Source organism: Pleurodeles waltl, chromosome 7 (genome assembly GCF_031143425.1).
Source record: "Pleurodeles waltl isolate 20211129_DDA chromosome 7, aPleWal1.hap1.20221129, whole genome shotgun sequence".
NCBI classification, from domain to species: Eukaryota; Metazoa; Chordata; class Amphibia; order Caudata; family Salamandridae; genus Pleurodeles; species Pleurodeles waltl.
Genome location: NC_090446.1, coordinates 151,597,878 through 151,617,628, shown reverse-complemented (window position 1 = coordinate 151,617,628; position 19,751 = coordinate 151,597,878). Strand labels below are relative to the sequence as shown.

The window sequence follows — 19,751 nt, the reverse complement described above, 5'->3', positions numbered from 1 at the left end:
TCACTAGTGAGAATGAGCAGTGTCAAATTACTTCACACTGGAGTTTTTTCAAAAAAGATCATTGAACAATAGTACATAGGTCTCCTGGGTGTGTTTCTGCCACTACCTCACCTTCCTTGAGTTTTGAGGAAAGTCAGGGCAGGCCAGGCCCAAGTCATCTTAATAGCCTTGGACAGGGCCCATCAAGTGTGGTAGCCAGAACTGCCCTGAGCACTTATCCTGTGGTCCAACTACCTCTTTGGATGTACCTCCTGTCTCAACTACAGGGGAGGGCCGTACACTTGAGTCTACACAACCTACAGATTCATGCATGGAGATTGAGCAGTGACAGTTGAATTATTTTGACTTGCCAACTGAAGTAATAGATGACATTCTAGCAGCCAGATGCCTATCCACTACATCCATCAGTGCTGGGTGCTGGGAAAAGCTTGTGGTCTGGTGGGGGTTGTCTGTCATTTCACTCCTCTGCAAGCTGAACTTTCTGATGTGTTGTTTGTTTTGTAATTTTACCAGCAAAGCCTTCCTTTGAACACAGTTAAGGGCCACTTATTGGTTCTTTCCTCCGTTTTTGTGATTGCCTGATCAACCCTCTATCTTTATTTAAATCACTAATTGAGATGTGTTTTCTGAATGGCCTGACAAATATGTTCCCTCCAAAACCATTCTTCCACCCCTTGTAGGGCCTAAATTTAGTCCTAACTTTCAGTATGTTGCACACCATGGACGCTTATTCAGTGTTGTTTGCTGCGGCTTCTGGAAATCAAGACAGTCTTTCTTTTTTTAAATCATTTATGCCTATCGCGATTGTAAACTACTGGTGCTCTCGATGCATCCTCCGTACACCATTTTCTTTGCAGATAAATTGGTTCAGGGGGATAGGGCTGCTTTTCTGCAAAAGGTGGTTTCACTCTTTCATGCCTTTCTTTCCAGATAAAAACAGGCACCAAAAAACAGTACTCACGCACCTTTGCACCGTGGTGCAATGCTAACTCATGTTTACCTTTGTACAGTCAGTCAGTTTTTATAGTGAAGGTGACCGATCGATCACATCATCGGCGCTCAAATCTTAGCACATATGGTGCTCCACAATTTTTTCTGTTTGCTCAGTGCAACGCTGCAGATTTCACACACCATTGAATTATGGTAAATCTGTGCCTACGTGTATGTAAAATCTAGGTATTTGGCTTTGACAAATATTTCTGTAAAACTTCCCTAAATATGAAGCTGGCAACATTGAAAGAACAACAGATGGAAGAAAATGCCTGCAAACAGTGGGCAAAACCTTTCTTTTGCTAGACATTTCTTCCACCTGTGAGGATTTGCAGTGGTTCCAAACGCCTCAACTTCAACCAGCTGCAAAACGTGTCACCTTTTTACAACGTTGCGGACAAAATCATAATTGTATGCATGCGCTCCAAGTCCCATTAGAAATTCTATGAGGTAATGATTTCTCCACTAGTCATTACTGTGTAATTATTGCATCGTGAAACTCTTGTTGAAATTGTTCATTTTAAAGTGGTAATCTCTTATCAGATATAAAGTATAGATGGAGGAGACAAACTCCTACACTTTCAGAGCTGCCTCACAAACTAAGGGCCAGATTTATGAAAAGTGGCGCTACACCTAGTGCTGCACCACTTCTCTTGCGCCCCTTAACACCCCCCTAACGCCACCATGGTAGCGCTGTATATAATATACTGCACACCATGGCAGTAGTTAGGGTGACTAGAGTCATCATTGTTTACGCTAGTCCGGCTCTTTGCAGGATTAGCGCCAAAAATGATGATGCTAATCCTGCAAAGCACCCAGAGGCCCATTGTTATCAATAGGAGCCTCTTTTTAATTCCTGCACTTAGCAGGTGTTAAAAAATGCTGCAAAAAATGTTGCAAAGGAATCTCATAGATTCCTTTGCTCAGTTTTTACACCCCCCCTTGCATACATTATGCCTGGCGCAGGCATAATGCGGCACAAGGAGTTACAAAGTGGCGCAATGCAAGCATGCACACTTTGTAATTATGGTGTGGCGTTTTCCCCTTCCAAAGCCACATTAATGTAAAAAAAAAGACACTAATGTAGCGTTGGAACGGCACAAGGGCTCCATAAATCTGGGCCCAAGGGTGCTCTTTGATGGCTCCTCCAGAAAAGACATATCAAGCAGCGGCAAATATTCCATAGATAACACGGCAAATCAGATGTGCTCCCGTGAATGGGATGTGCCACTCCCATACTATGTGGTCTTTGCCAAACCCCAGTGCTGAAGGCAGTAGACCCTGAGAGAAATGTCCTGATCTTTAGAGCAATCTGCAGCCAGGGTCCCTTCTTCTCACAAACCATAAAAGCCAATAAGAACTATGGCAGCACCCAAGGTCCAAATGGCCAAATGTCGAGGCTTTTGCAATGCTGTTGGGCACATGGAAGTGCAGCGCAAGTGGCGCATCAACAGCAGCAAACAGAAAACAAACACACTGTGAACGACCATGGCATCTGTCGTGCATGTGGACTCAACCAGTCTATCTGATTTAGGTTTATGTAACATCAAGGATAAGATAAGGTCTCAGGTATGGGTCAAGATATTTTCTAGAACGGCAAGCTTCAAGATAAGAAGGATGCACGTTCTCTAGGATTGAGGATGCATGGGTAACTCTGTACCCTCCCATCAGATCACCCGACCCCAGCTCACTAGGGTAAAGCACCTTTTTTTCCTATTCTCTGCTCTGCAGCATTCCTAGACATCATGCGGGATACCACCATGAGGGTTCCAGCTCCCGCATCCTGCCACTGTTTCTCTTATGCATGTGTATATTCATCATTGTAATAAGCTGGCAGGTCTGTTATTGAGATATTGGTTTTCCAGAGGTCTGAAGAAAGGTCAAAAAGCCCACCCTGGACGTCGTAGAAAATACCCGAATATTGCAGCGCCATCCCTCGACTATCGTCCAATAATAGCAGAGGATTATCCTCCTGGGCGAGGAATGAAACAATAATTACCCTAATTCCTTTAATAACAACTTCCCTTTCTGGCTAGCAACACCTGTGTCTACGACGTGCCAGTGGGGAGGGGATTAAATACATGAGAACTTTGTGAAGACAAACAAGCACACATCTTTACTGGCTTTTTCTCATAGCCCTACATCATTGTATCAGGAAATGTGTTGCGTACTTGGTTATACGATACACAAAAAAATATGGCCAAAGGTTTCATGAGACGAGCAAGTCGTGGGGAAACCAGAACAGGATTTATAGAATAAATGTTTTCATAGGTCATTATTGTCCTCAATATTAACATCTTTAATCTCTGCAAACAATCCCTATTTCAGATAAATATACGACGGGGCCACCAGCGGAGCCAGGTCACACGCATTTAACGCGCGAGGCAGGGCCCGGAAGAGCCAACCCCGGCGGTCAAGAGCTGAGCCACAGAAGTGGAGTGCTGACGCAGCTTACGTGTCCAATCAGCATCGAGAAAACCGTCAGACCACATGCAGCTGTAAGTGAACATTACACAAGTGCAGTAACTCCTGTGGAGGAGAGAAAGCCACCAGGCAGCCTTGCGCCGGTCGTTAATTGATAAATCTTGTGGTTCGATGATGAATAATACCTGTTTTATGTAGCCTCTGTAGAATTCTTGTTACTCTAATAAAAGATTCATTTCTATTAGATCCAGCTGATGGAATGTAGGTTTTTGCACACGCACTGTCAGTGCTTTAAATGGGCCGGTACTGTCCGGTACTGAGTACCAGCACTTTTTTATTTTGAGAGGGAGAGTACCGGCACATCTCAAGAAAAACGTAATACTTTTAATTGGAGAGTACCGGCACTTCTGGGAAACAAGCAGGTACTCTGGCACAGAGTACCTGCACTTTAATTTTTCAATTTCAAGCACTGCGCACTGTACTGTGGAGAAACGTCTAGTTCAGGGTGCTTATATTTTCAAACCATTTTTTGCTGTCTGATGGCGCCTACCTATTCAGCTGTCATCGTAATGTAAGCAGTAACCCCCACCCCGTCACCCCCATGCTTTTCTTAAGGTATGGTCCACCGGCACCGTCCAAGGATTTCTCTGAACATATATAGCCCTGTGTTCCTGAGCTCATATGTCTAAAACGTGCTGTAGGTCAACTCTCCTACTTTTGCGCATGAAGAATTGGAATGGAATTCCAGGTGCACCCACGCAGGTCAAGTTGAGAAGTCGGGTTTTCAATTCTAATTTTCTGAGACCCCGTACAATTCTTTACCCCCTAAGAGGACATATTCAATTTACCCGATGTTAACAAAAGTAAAAGTGCATCAAAATGGCAGCCAGGTAAGATGTTTGCTGCAAAGCTCCTAAACCCTGTTAATCATTGATGGAATTACTATATTTCCCTCAGAGCATTCACACAGATTTCATTCATTCTTGCACTGTTGAAGGACTTTCCTTCTGAACTTATTTTAGATGACTATCACGCTGACGTCCTGAGCCGAGTTCCTCCTGGTTGGAGATGCGTTCTGGCACACATGTCCATGCCTGGGGCAGTATTTGAAAAGGAAATATTAAAAATGGCAATACTCGCTATCATAGAGTACCTGTTTCCCATGGAGAAGTGGTTGTACTCTCCCATTAAAAGTACTCCCTCCCTGCACAGAAGTGCTGGCACCTTCCCTTTCAAATCAAGAAGTGCACATACAGTGTGTGCCCATTTAGGGCACGCTGTGCATTTGGTGGAACTGGTGATCTTGAGGTTGGGATGGCATCTGCTTCAAGGTGTTCATTCTGAGGGGAACCAGAGCTTTCTGGTACATTTCCCAGACAGTCTCCTGGATGTTTCTCTAACATGCTGATGGTTTGATCCTGGTTCTTATCTGGAGTCCGATGCTTTGCTGTCTTGCAGGGGGGAGAGTGGTGGCCTAGCGGCTCCTCTTGCTGCCTTTCTTTCTCTACAGTCTGCCAGGCACCTGATTAATTGCCTGCCATCCTGCGCTGGACTGGCTGCATATTTAGTTCCTTGCGCCACATCTGGGGCCACACCTGAAATGCATCACCTTCCTGAAGTGCAGATTTCCCATCTGGTTATTCCTCGTACTATATATCCTGCATGTCTAGTTCACCTCTATGAAATCTTAGGCTTGCATCTATTGTAGATATGCCCCATACATCCCACTCCCGATATGGTTACCCTTGTAAATCTGTCATATCACATCTGTCACACTGCCGCCTGTGACCTCACTTGAGGGGAGGAGCCCCAATGGGTCACCTTAAGAGGCTAGCTGCTCGAAGCCTCTCTTCAAAACTGCTGCAGCAGTAGGTTGTTAGAGGCTGCAGCCACCTATAACCTCATTCACCTGACCTTTCTTTATTTGAAAGACCTGGTAAAGTATTAATTGGTTCGCCTTTAATTCTTGTCTTAACCACATAATGACGAGATGTCTGTCTTAAACAGGATACCATCTGTGATGCTTCCATTGCTCTGAAAAGGCACATTTAGACAGAACATTACACATACATCCAAGGCAGTAAATATAGACCACATAGTTCTGCTTCATCATGCTCTCAACAGCGTGCATCCATCAGACACCACACAACTCAAAAGGGACATGGATTAAACAGTAATGCAAACATTATTTGCCTTCTTTGCAGGGACAATCAAAGTGCCTAGATGATCGTACCATACTTCCAGGCCCCAGCAGGGAGTTTCACCACCAATGATTTGGGCTTTATTTAGAGTTTGGCATGTTATACTCCATTCGATCGGGTGAGGGGAGGCGTGTCTGCTGTCCTGGTGGTCTACAGCCCGCTATATTTAGAGTTCTCCATCTGCCTGGCAGAGATCTTTGTGGCTTCAGAGCGGTTCTTCTGAAGATACTGTAGTTTTTCTGAATGGCTGGCATGTTTTCTGCAGCTGCTCAGCAAACATTTTTTGTTGATGAAACACAACTCCCAAAGTTGGATTTTGCTGTTGAAAAACAAAAATCTAATGGCCCTGACGCCCTGTGAGTTTTCTCTCAGTGTCTGTGAGGAGGGACTGGGGGAGGCAATCTTTAAATTTTTGTTTGGGACCACCAAACATTTCCTGGTGGTTCAAAACAGGATAAAAAGTACATCAGAAAGTTTGTGCTAAATAGGGTAGATGGTCTGAGGGACACAGACCAACTGGCCAAAGCATGCTGGGTTCTTCGTCTAAGGTTTCTGCTGGCATTGCCAACAAGGCATCACTGGCGGAAACACAGTGGTCCACCAAATGGTAGACTCAGCTGTCAGTTTGGCAGACAGGGTACTCAGCCACATTTGTAGCCGACTTCCCTGTCTGACAGACTCTAAAAACCTCAGTTGTCTTCTCTCTATTTATTTGTAAAAATCTGTTGCCTGCCACCCCCCTCCCCCACGTGGATAGCTGTCTAGGTGGCTAATGGCGTTAGTGGAGGTCTGGTACAGCCTTAGCAACAGCGGGATTTCATTCAAGCTTCTAGTATCTTAAAGTCCAAGTGGTGCCATGTAGAAATGAATTGGGTAAAATGAGCAGAAAGGAGGGTGCAAGACTTCCTGAGAGACCGCCAAAAAGAGACCTAAATCATTCGAGGACCAAGCTTAACAAACCCAGGGGCATATTTATAAGCCCCTTGCGTCACATTTGTGCCATTTATTTTGACACAAATGTGGCATTGAGGTCGCATTTCCCATGCGCCATATTTACAAAATGGTGCAAATGCTTACATTGTGCCAATTTGTAAACCCCTGTGCCACATAATGCCTGTGCCAGACATACTGTATGCAAGAGGGGCATTCCCCTGTTAGGGGGGCTGAAAAAATGGTGCTAGGAAATCTAATAGATTTCCTTGCGCCATTTTTTTCAGCACTTTTAATGCCTGCTGTTAAACAGGGGCTTCCATTAGTTATAACTGCCCTCTATGTACTCTGCAGGAGTAGTACTGACATTTTAGCGCTACTCCTGCAGAGTACAACAATAGCTTCACAAAAAATGATACTATTGCCCCCTACCCTGTGCTATGGTGCACTGTATTTTAAATGCAGCGCACACATGGTGGCAGTAGGAGGGCACTAAGGGGCGCAAGGAACAGTGCAGCGCCACTTTTTTAAAATAGTCCCCTCATTGCTCTACTGTAGTATGTCAAAGACCCTCCTTAAATCTGCCCTCAAGTGTCAAGCGAGGCTGCCCAAAATTGAGCGGTCTTCAATATCAAAAACAGCAAACATACCCAGCAAAAGCAAGCCAGCTTGAGGACTCTCATCCAGAAACATCCGTAGCTCTCCCAGAGACATTAAGAGGACGGTCTCAGTGCTGTGCAATATGCAGTATGCAAGACAGAGATTAGTGGATACAGTTTCAGTTTAGTGCATTCTGGAAAATATGTCTTGGCTTTTGGGCAAAATGAGAAGCACATGAGGATTCCTTAAAAGGGCTGAATGAGTCCTGTAGCACAGCACCAGCTGAGCTCAGGCCCCACACAATTGCTACAGGTCTGATGAAATCAACTGGATGACCTACCAGCCGTTGTTCAGCAGGGATTATTGGAGAGTCAGTACCGGAGCAGCATGAAAAATGTTGCCAGTCTAGCCCTGTAGTCAAACCGTTGGCACCAAACACTACAGCCTTGGGGAGAAGTTGGCACTGATTACTTGGAGATGGGCCAGGTGGGTAGCCTACAGCGGTACTTCAAGGGGTTCAACAACTCAGGTGCGTGCAAGCCAATAAAATCCTCACATGCCATATTGGTGCCAGCCCTAGGCTGCATACAGTTATGGTGTTCTATCGCAAGCGGCAACAAGTTTGTGTTGGACAGTCTGACTAACTACTTTAAAGCTCAAAAGCTAACAACAGATTCTAGGTGAAACATAGTGTGACTGGTGCTATATTAAGAGCACAAAATGTCCTTATTCCAGAAAGGAGAGTGGCCCCAGTACCTCTGGTTGGCATAAAAAAGCCCCTTTGCGCATGTGGGTCCTGGTACCACAATGCCTGCTACACTATTGATAGCTGTGCCCCTGAGTGTAACATCTCTTTCATCATATTACATGAAGCATACCAAGCACCTTGAAACATATTGAATGCCTGGCCCAGGCTAGGCCTCCAATGGGTCACAGAGAGACAGCCACAATCCCAGAAATATTATTATTTACTGAAGACTGACACTTTCCACTGGACCACTAATAAAGGTCCCAGTCCCCAGTAAGAAGTTCCGGCCACTATGGGCACAAATTAGGTACTGATAACATTATATAAAATTACATGTTGTCTCATTTGTATTAGGTCTAGCATTAGCCCAAACATTATGATTTTACTAAAATGATTATCTATCTATCTATCTATCTATCTATCTATCTATCTATCTATCTATCTATCTATCTATCTATCTATCTATCTATGTATCTATCTATCTATATATATATATATACATACACACACACACACACTGAAAAAAACAATGGTTACAGGGACGTTATAGTTAGGTTCTGAATTTACTCAAAACCATAGAAATTCACCTGTTATAGATAGTTATCCGAATTAACTATAACTCATGCCCCAAGGTAACTGTAACCTGCACAGTTTTTTTGTAAACATATTTACTTCAAATATCACATTAATATGATTAGTGATGTTATCAAGATATCACGACTGCTGTAATTTGTGGGATAATTAGCAGTGCATGGCAAGGGCACAAGATATAGTTACCTTATGGCATGTGTGATAGTTACTTTAGATAACTCTAACTATAACAGGTTTAAAAGTGAAAAATATTAGATACAAATAATTTAAATCAACTACCAAACAACAGTTAGAATTGTATGCCACATTTCTGCAGATTCCTTTCCCTGGAATATTGCTACAATCAACCACATGCATTGTTCGGTCTAATATTAAAATTAATATCCTCCATTACATAGTTGCTACATTTTTCTTCATGTGGCATTGCAAGATGTATACATTTGCATTCCACGTACACCATGCCTACTGCAGACTAATGTCTCTTGGTCATTGTCCCAGCTAGCTTATTGCTTCCAGGGAGACTCCACAGCAGCAGTTCGGGTAAAAACCCTGTTTTTAATTCCATACTCGATCCGTCTCACCCTGCATTGTTTCCCATGTCAACCAATTGAGGCAATGAAGACTTCCTAGTCTGCTTCGCTCCCCGGACAGCGGTGCAATGTCATATGAATGTGCAGTCTTCACTGTTTTTGGCATCGCCATCCATTGTACAACCTGTTGCTGCTGTGCTGCAGGTATAATAGTATTCCAAGTCCAGTACTTCAAGGCCATCTTCTGTCATCAATTTTTCGAAGGCTACTCTTTTTCTCTTGTTTCTCCCTATTGTTTTTGTCAAAAGTGTATTGAGTTCAGTGAAACAATTCTGAGGTTGTATCACTGGAACATTTACAAATTACTAAGGAGTCTAATAGTGTGATAATTCCTGTCATCGCGACTCAAATATGTTTACAGAACAGTGCCATTCCAGGTAGAACTCATAATGCCCTCTTGTGGTTGCCACCCACCACATCATATAGCTTCCCAGTGGCGGTTTCTGCACGAGGGCGTCGGGGCTCCGCCCTCGTAAACATGACAAAACAAAAAAAGGTGAAAACAAACTCCCTCCCTAAAACAAATGCACACACCTCTTTCTTGCTTGGGGCTGGGGCCTGGCTCGGGGCTACTGGGTCACGTGAGATTAGACTGGCAGGATCAGGCCAGGCCCTCCCCTGACTGAGTCTATGTTTGCCGGGCTGATAAGCTCACAGCCTGAGGCCTGTGAGGTCATCAGCTCGGCAAAGACATAGCTCAGAGGACCAGTCTCCACCCCCTAATGACGTGTGGATAAACTTAGCCCCGGGCGCTTCAGGCTGAAGCCCTGTAGCGCTAGGGGCTTCACGTCAGTCAGGGTAGTGGAGGATGGTCACCCCAACCTTTCCCAATTTATCACAGAGGGTGGGTCTAGCCCTGTGACAAGTTGGGAAATGGTGGGCGGGGCTTCAGGCAGGAAGGCAGCAACTCCAGCAAGCTCAAAATGGAGTCTGCGCACTGCGCAGTTTATGTACGGTCAGCAAACACAAGGTGTTTGCTTCCCGCGCCTCCTGCTCCTGAGCAGCCCGCACCAGCAGCCGCACGGACCCAGAGGAGCCCGTGGGGGCAGAAGAAGACGCCGCATCGCCGCAAAAGACAGGGCTGTCTCTTTCTTCAGTAGGTGAGTGACTCACCCATCATTTAACTTTTCTCATACTGTATGAGGGAAGAATTTTGATGAACTGGTAAAAGTACTGATTTCGTAAAAAAGCAGGGTTTCTAATGTGGGTGTGATCTCGTGGCACGGTTACACCTTTCATTGGCAGTGAGCCCGACGTTTCCGCAGCTGGCAGACAATCAGGGTCGGTATTGGCAGCATGGATTCTGCAGCTTTGGCCTTCCCCACCCCCCACCACCAGCAGCGACCAAAATATTTTCCCTGATGAACACAAGCACCCTTGTGCTTTGGCCCGCTTACTAGACTTTAGATATGAAGATGGGCGTGCGCCCACACTTCTTTAAACATTTCAAAACAACGTCTATAAAAGCCAAAATCATTCATTTTGTATAATTAAAACTTTTGTCGACAAATACTACAGCAGTCAGTTCACTCGTGCTTCCTCGGCCAGTGTTATTCACTCACTACTTTGCGACGATCATGCCCAGAGTTTTTCTATTCCATATCAAGAGCAATAAAAGGAATGCTGCGCAGACGCCACAAGTGGTTTCCAAATTGTAAATACTATTCTTGTTTCACACATTCATGTGCAGGGATTTAAAAGTCACTGACACCATTTTCTGTAACGTGTGTGTAAGTTGTCTCTCTCTCTCTGTTCGCCTGTTTGTCACCCCCTGGCTCTTTCTCTCTCTCACTCTGTCTCCGCCCTTTCTCTTCCTCTGTCTCTCTCTCTCTCTCTTCCTCTCTCTCTCTCTCTCTTCCTCTCTCTCTCTCTGCCTCTCCCTCTTCTGTGTCTCTCACTCACTCTGTCCCTGCCCTTTCTTCTCCTCCGTCTCTCTCTCTGCCTCTCCCTCTCTCATTCTGTTTGTCTCTCTCACTCACTCTCTGTATGTCTCATTTCTCTCAGCCCTTTCTCTCCTCCTCTCTTTAACTCTCTGTGTTTCACCTCTTTAAGCCCTTTCTCGCTCTCTTTCTCTCCCGTCTGCCCCCATCTATCTCTCCGTTCCCCTCTTTGTCACCCCGCTCATTCTTCACCTCTCTCTGTCTCTCCTTTCTTTCTCTCCTTCCTCCGCACTTCTGTTGCTCACTCTCTCTCTCTCCTACATTCTCTCTCTCTCACCCTGTCGCTTTGGTTTACGCTCTCTTTGCCTCTTGTTCCTGGGTTATACATTGTCACACCAAATTCACACTCTAATAACCACAAATCACCTGCTGTCTGTGTGCATTTACGGCTGCCACTGGAAAAGACATGGACATGGAGCTAAAGAGTAGAAAGAACAAATCAGGAATCAATACCTCAGAAATAGTACCAGCAAAACAAGAGTGTATACAAAATACAAAAGCACATTATATTATATTAGTAGCATAACTGAAGCACTCGTCCACTAGAAAAGTGTTCCAACAGAAGCAATGTCGTTTTCCACTTGGTTGGTGGGAGGGGATAGCTGGGAGGTGAGGGTGGGCTGAGAGTAGGGGGAATGGAAGCCATGGCGAACAACGCAGATGTTTCCAAGATAGATGACACACACCTAGGTCACAAAGAAAAAACATCCGAAAAGGATAACGGAATTGGTGCAACAAGAATGAATATACAAAAAATCACCACTCAAACATACAGGTGCAGCGCCTAAGATCACAGAGCTGAGAGCTGGGCACTATATATGTAAGAAAAGAGGCAGAGATTTTTGCACCGAACCATGGATGGGAGGAGGGTGGGCAGAGAAGCCAAGGAGGCTGCTGCGAGCCGCAGTTACTAGTACAGTCACGTTTTTTCTATTAAGGTTTTCTCTTTAAACAACCTCAGGCCTCTTCCTGTTCAATCCAGCCTTTAATCAGACTTCCCAGCACAGGAATTGTTTCGCTTTGCATTCGCTGCATATAATGGTTGGGCGCACAGACTTTCAGAAATTCTGCTTTTTGAGCAGGGCGATTAATTATCCGGCCTTGTTGCATGATCCCCCCTGTTTTTTGGTGGCCAAACAGCAGTCCGTTTTTAGGACTTAATTTGCCTTTCATTTTTCGCGTGCTCTACTGCTCTTTTTCGCTTCCTTCTTGGCCAAGCCCAGGGCCCTTTTGAGAGGTTTGCAATCGTGTAATCTCCCTGTGCATAAAAAGAAAATTACAGGAATGTGACCTTGTTGGTGTAATCTGGCGCTCATGTAAAGTGCTCTAATGCTGTCGGCCCTATCTCGCGCAGCCGTATATAAAACTGCAAAAACGGCAAAATGCGGCATGTACTTATAATGTTACAGGTACAATCTGTCAAATAAAACATCAGTGAGAAAGGAATAGGGAGATGCATACATGTCAAATTAAGCCAAAATTAAGATTTGCCTGGCTATTAGTATGTTGAGTTGAGGAAAGAAATCATACCTCATAAATCAGAAGTACCTGTCAGTGTCACTGGGTTAAAATTAACAAAGGTAGATTTGGTGGTCTAGTGGCTGACTTGTCGACTTTTGAGTCAGAAGAATCTCACTTCTAAAGGTATATCAATAAAGAAATCTGTGAGCTACTAGAATTGTTATCTCACACTCTGTGATGAACTTGTATGGTAATATTAAATAAGCAGCTACCTATGTTATTATCACATGAAATCCCTTTATTGATGTCATAACTACACTTTCCCAATTGCTTTTTATTAACCTCCTTGCTTTCTCAAATTTGATTGAAAATGCACCATTTGCCCACTCTTTTTTCAAATATTCTTGGTGGAGAACCCCCCTCGAAACACCTTTATGTTAGTCAGGCTGGCTCGCTACGCTCGCTCGTCACAGTGCACTCACCAGCAACTTTTACGCCCCACCACTTTTAAATGTCACCAGCCGCCACTGTAGCTTCCTATGTACCTTGATTTTTAGATATTGGAAGGTGGAGGCCATTGTATACCACTGTTAGTTAGTCTTGATATTTTGTTGATACCTTCTCTTGATGAGAATTAATTGGATTCATCTTTGTTTATATGTAGTCCTGACAGACAATGCAACTTCTAAAATAGGGCCCAAAGAATTTGAAGTTCTTGCTGCATAGCAGATATAATATTGTTTCATCTGCATACAACGTTTTGTGAGTAGTGCTGCAGAGTGTTATCTCCCTCTTGCCTAGATTTCTATGTACCCAAGTGGGTTGCGCCATTGTTAGTGCAGAAATTGATAATGACATTCAGCAGCTCTAATTGGTACCCTTCAGGCTGTCTAACTATTTGAGAACTTTCTACTAATTTTCCCCCTGGCTGCCGTCAGGAATTATAGCTTCCCTATCCATTACAAAAACTGATCCACAAATTTCACATATTTCAAAGTTGCCTGAATGAGCTTACAACCTGTGGTTTTCTGAATAGAAGATGCAGATTGGCATCTACAATCCAAAAGAGAACTGTTTCTGTGCTTTGTCCCGTTTGAAAGCCACCCAGAAGAACGTTCTTTGCAGGTGGTGTTACTCAGTGACACAGACTGTTTTCAAACAATTGTATAGGACAAGATTTTGTTGGTTCCAATTTCTTTCTAGGGAGATGCCCTATTGCTGTGGGGTCTGATTCTGAAACAACTGGTGTCACCTGGGCGATTAGCATGGCCAAAAGACTGCCATAAAGACAGCTGTATAACACAATGACTCGTTTTAAAAGTATAGAAGCAGCAAGTTCTATTTACTCACCATAACTGAAAGGTCAAGCATAAGCGTACGACCTCTTGTATACTTTTAAGTATACTTCTTCTGTGGTCTTCCAGCTATTTCATTTGTTAGTTTCAGTGTCGTTTAAAAATCCTTGCTTTCTAGTGGTCAGTGATGCCTCTTTGTACCTCCTTCTTGTATGTGGGAGCAAGGACCAACTACGGTATAATTCCACTTTGTCCTGTTTATCTGGTCTGTAGGGGACTTTTTCTTCCTTTGTTTCTTGCTCCTGTAGCTGTAAACAAGGCTATAAATCAGGCTGTTGTCTTGGTCACATTTTGTCTTTTTGGGCTTTCTGCACCCTCTCTCAGCTGCTTGGCTCCCGCCCTTCCTTGGCTTAAATTTTCTGTGCCTGCCTGTGGTCCCCGTTGCTGAGAGTAAGGGTGGAGGATCGCTGGTAATCGCTTATAGCATAGGAACCCAGCTATACCAGGGCTCTGCAGTCCTTAGAGACAGTGGCCACTTCTGCTCCATACTGGTATCTCACTCGCAGCTCTATCAGTGCACCTCAGTTCACATACTCCAAGCCCTCAGCCATGCCAGTGCCAGGTAGACCACACACGCTGTCTGCCAGAGCACCTCAGTTCTTCCAGTAGGTACACTCTGCTGCTTTAAGACTGGGACCCCAGGTACAGCTCCATCAGTGCACCTCAGTACACACACTTCAAGCCCTCATCCGTGCCAGTGGCAGGAGCCCCATACACGCTGTCTGCCAGACCACCTCAGTTCTTGCAGTCAGTACACTTTGCTGCTCCAGTACTGGAACCTCGGGCGCAGCTCCATCATGCACCTTAGTTCACATACTCCAAGCCCTCAGCCATGCTAGTGACAGAAACCCCACACATGCTGTCTGCCAGAGCACTTCAGTTTCTAAGCTTAGCTGTAAACAAGGCTATAAATCAGGCTGTTATCTTGGTCACATTTGGTCTGCCTGCCTGTGGTCCCTGGTGCTGAGAGCATGGGAGGATTGCTGGTAATTGCTTATAGCCTAGCCACCCAGGGCTTCTAACATCAGGGTCTGCAACAAAATTAGCAGTGTTCTCTGTACACCACAAAATTGTTTTCATAAACTTTGGAATAAACTGTGACTGCTCAACATTTCCTGCTTTCTTAGACAGATGTGCCTATCCTTTCCTAATTAAGCAATTCAGTGGCATTGTAAATGAATCCACTACCTACACTTTTGCCCCAACAAGCATACAGGAAAGTTCCCCCATCCAGAGGCCTCGCCCCCAGGTAAAACCTGCTGTCACCTAGGAATCCTTTGTATGGCGTCCTTGCTCTTTTAGCTATGCTACCCTCATTCAGCTCAGCCATAGCACCTCCTTCTAAGCACTCAGTGCCCACTTCAGCTCCATACTAGGATCCCACTTGGAGCACCTTCTGTGCATCTCTATTCACACACTCCAAGCCCTCAGCTGTACCAGTGCCAGAACCCCACATGCTGTCTGCCAAAGCACCTCAGTTCTTACAGTCAGTACATACTGCTATTCCAGTACTGGGACCTCGTGCGCAGCTACATCAATGCACCTCAGTTCACACACTCCAAGCCCTCAGGTGTGCCAGTGCCAGAACCCTACACACGCTGTCTGCCAGAGTACCTCAGTTCTTAGTCAGTACACTCTGCTGTTCCAGTACTGGGACTTTGGGAGCAGCTCCATCAGTGTACCTCAGTTCTGCCCCGGGGAGGTAATTTCTTTTCCTATAGTGAGACTCCGCTAACATACAAGTTCCATTACAGAAGCACAATTCTAATATTCAGTCCTGCTGCCAAGCCGATACTAGACCCAAAAGAGCAAAACAAAGCTCAGCCAGTGCACCTCAAGTCTAACATCCAACGCCACTGTTGATTGGAACCTCTACAGCTCGCCAGAATCCATCAATTCTAACATTCAGTTCACATTTCTTCTCAGCACTAAGGCTCACGCACACACCCTTCAGCACTCCTCGTTTCTGTGGTTCAGAGGCAATGCCACTCCCATGCTGGGCCCCACTCGCAGCTTCACTAGGGCACCTCCAGGCTAGTACTCGGCAACACTGGCACTCCAATACTAGATTCCACACATAGCTCCATTAACATACCTCACTTCCAGAACCTAATTTTGGGGTAACTAGAAACCATGCAAAGCAGAGCGGGCCCATTCATTGGTCCTGTGGAGCTTAGGGAACGTTGAGAGGAACGGTGCTGATTGAGAGTGCCAGAAGTCCTAGTGATAGTGCCCCAAAGCCAGGCGGAAGAGGGACAGTCCCTAGAGAAAGTGCAGCAGGGCGAAAGGGACAGTGCATGTCTGGGGGAGAGTGTCCTGGAGGGGGATGTAGCAGGGCCCTGGTGAGAGCAAAGGGCCCAGACAGCAGTGCAACAGAGCTCATGTGAGAGTGGAGGTCCCAGGGTTGAGTGCAGCAGGACCAGGAGGAGAGTGAAAAAGGTCAAGAGAGAGAGACCATGGAGTACCAGGGGAGAGCACAGCAGAGACGAGGAGATGAGCAGAGGAATCCTTGCAGGGAGGAGTGAAAGTGCCCAGTGGAGAGTGCAGGAGGAGACAGAAAGGAGTGAGGAGCCCTTGGCTAGTGCTGCAGGACCCAAAGGAAAGTGACCTGTGAAATAAAGTGAACTTCCTTTCATTTGTCAGCACTCATTCCCCCTCACTGCAGTAAGAGGCAGACCACTGTAAGAGAGTGGGCCCCATAAACATTCAGCAGGTCCTTGGGAGGGAGGTGTTTGTCCAGTGTGCGTGCTCAGACTTCTTAGGGTGTTTTTAAAGTGCCCTGCAACTAATGCTGGCTGGGTGCTGATAAGATAATGCTGCTCCAGTGGAAGATCAGAGCTCCTTCCAGGAATCAGTCGGAGCTCAGGCTCACATTCAGGGCATGGCTGTGGTCACAGGGACCTGTGCTATCATAGGAAGTGGTCAGCATGGGTCCAATGCACACATAAGGTACTCTCATACCACTTATGGAGTGCCTGTTTTAAATTCCATGTGGCTGCAAGAAACTGTGTGGGTGGCTCTGTGCATATGTGCACAGGAGGTTACAGGCAGGAGCATACCCCACCAGCTTCTGCTGCTGAGCAATCACCCCTCCACCCCCTTGATATCTGCCTTTGTGTTCCCTGTCGAAAGACTCCTTGCACACCTGGGTAGGACACCTCCAACTCAAGCTTAAGAGTTAAATTATTCCTCCTGAGGCAGAGCCTGAAACCAGAAGGGATGCATTTATTTACACCGCCTTGGTCCGAACATTTATTTCTTGATGATAATTTCTTGCTCATCTCTGTGAGAAAAATCTGAAGAAAACCAAAATATCATTAGCATTGCCATCAAGGCCCTGTGGGGTGTGCAGGATGTAGGGGGTCCTAAACTGGGTGGCTGCAAATAGATTGGGATCAAGCTGCAGACAAGGCAGCCCCCACCCAAAGCACTGGGTTGATTTTACAAGCAAGCAGGGCATGGTGGCCCCTCACAACAGGACACAGCCCCACCTTCCCCCACCAAAGGGTACATCCCCTTCAATCCATACTGTACACTACCTCCTTTTCCACTGTGCCTCCAATCAGAACACACAGAGCATACTTTCAAAAGGACAAGGTGCCTCCCTAACATCTCCCAGTGTTACGGTGGTTGACAGAGTAATGGAGTGCTGTGGCCAGTCATATCTGCCTATCTGTTTAGCGCTGCATTTGGGTCATAGTAATGTGTCTCTAATGCTCCAGCCATTCTTATACTCCTTGGTTTGTATTTGTTTTAACCATGTGTAACAAGTTATTCATAGAGCACAATGGAGCATTAATGCCAAGAATACATGAATATTAACACACATTGGCCCTCATTACAACCCTGGCGGTTGGTGATGAAGTGGCAGTAATACCGCCAACAGGCTGGCGGTAACTACCACCAAATTATGACCATGGCGGAAAGATCTCCGATAGACAGCCAATGTACCACACCGACTGCCAGGGTGGAAACAACAGGCACCACGGCGTTAGACGCCTACAGCCAGATGGAAGTCAATGTTCCGCCCACCATATTATGACCTAGGAAATGCCACCTTTTCCGGGGCAGTACCAACGGCATCAAAAGCCTGGCGGAAACAGACCTGCGAAGGGAAAGCACTCACCATTGGAAATACAGTGAACAACCACGCCGCCATGGAGCCTGAACTGCATGTCTTCCCCATGGTCTTCTACGTGCTGCTCGACCACGAACACCAACACCAGTGAAGACGACAACGATGAGTACAGCCACCTAGCACACAAGGGAGGGAGGGAGGAAAAAGAGAGTGACACACATACGCACAACACCCCCCCATCACCATACACACAATCGGCTGCAGTACTGAAACATATTTACCCCATACCTCGGATGAATAATGCAAGGACAAAACGATTTAGAAAAAGTGAATGTAATGAGAGCAACACATCAAGATAAATAAGTGAGGCAAGATAATAGATATATACATATGTATATAAAAAGGGACATAGCCCAGTCCACAATGTATGTTGTCCACATGGCCACAGGCCAAAGTCCAAGGTCAAACATGGCACCTGCCTCAACATGGAGGGAACACTGCAGGGGCATTATTTGGGAAATAGGCAGGCACCTCAGGGGGGTGGGAGACGGGGGGGGCACCTCAGCCGGCAGATGGAACAAGACCACTGGTTCTGGAGGGGGCAACATGCCCTGTGCTTGGTCCTGGGGAGTGCAAAGCCACAGTCTCACAAGTGGGTGACTTGCCCACATGCTCTGGAGGGGGCAACATGCCCTGTGCTTGGTCCTGGGGAGTGCAAGACCACAGTCTCTCAAGTGGACGTCTTACCACTGGTTCTGGAGGGGGCATCGTGCCCTGTGCTTTTGATCCTGCGGAGTCTGGGGTAGGTGGGTGTCTTACCCACTGGTTCTGGAGGGGGCATCGTGCCCTGTGCTCTTGATCCTGGGAGTGCAAGGTCACAGTCTCTCAGGTGGGTGTCATACCCACTGGATTTGCAGGGGGCAGGCCGCACAGCAGCCCATGGAGGCAGGATTACATACCCTCCGCTGGCGGTGACGGCTGCTCAGTGGTGGTGGTGCTGCTGCTGCTGGGGGGAGGCTCCTGCCCATCCCCTGCAACCTTGGACGGCTGCTCACTGGTGGTGGTGGTGGTGCTGCTGCTGCTGCTGGGGGGAGGCTCCTGCCCATCCTCTTCAACCTCGGACTGCTGCTCACTGGTGGTGGTGGTGTTGCTGCAGGTGGGGGGGGCTCCTGCCCACCCCTGCAACCTCGGACGGCTGCTCACTGGTTGTGGTGGTGCTGCTGCTGCTGGGGGGGAGGCTCCTGCCCATCCCCTGCAACCTTGGGCGACTGCTCACTGGTGGTGGTGCTGCTGCAGGTGGGGAGGCTCCTGCCCATCCCCTGCAACCTCGGACGGCTGCTCACTGGTGTTGGTGCTGCTGCTGCTGGGGGGGTGGGGGGGGGGCTTCTGCCCATCCCCTGCAACCTGGGAAAGCTGCTCACTGGTGGTGGTGGTGCTGCTGCTGCTGGGGGGAGGCTCCTGCCCATCCCCTGCAACCTCGGACGACTGCTCACTGGTGGAGGTGGTGGTGCTGCTGGGGGGGGGAGGCTCCTGCGCATCCCCTGCAACCTCAGACGGCTGCACAACCATGGTTGGTGGCGGGGGCTCCGTTACAGTTCCTGCCCCAGGCCCCTTGCCCTTCCTGCCTGCTGGTGCTGGCTTCTTGCTCTTCCTGGCAGCTGGGGCAGGCTCCTTAGTCTTCCTGGCAGCAGTTGTGGCAGGCTCCTTTGTCTTCCTGGCAGCAGCTTGGGCATGCACCTTGCTACTTCTGGCAGTTGGGACAGGTTCCTTTCCCTGGAGGCTGCCTGGTGCAGGCTCCTTCACCCTCAGGACATGTGCCCTGGATCCTTTCCCACCATGAGTG

At 46.8% G+C, this 19,751-nt stretch overlaps 1 protein-coding gene across 1 annotated transcript in view; it reads left to right on the top strand.

Moving 5' to 3' along the window:
• The window catches only part of ZNF831 (zinc finger protein 831), a 413,436-nt gene that overhangs the window by 363,505 nt on the left and 30,180 nt on the right, over nt 1-19,751 (top strand). The window contains exon 6 of the mRNA XM_069243423.1: nt 3,319-3,488. Within this exon, the coding sequence (XP_069099524.1) occupies nt 3,319-3,488 (170 nt within the window). The remainder of the gene's footprint in view (nt 1-3,318; nt 3,489-19,751) is intronic.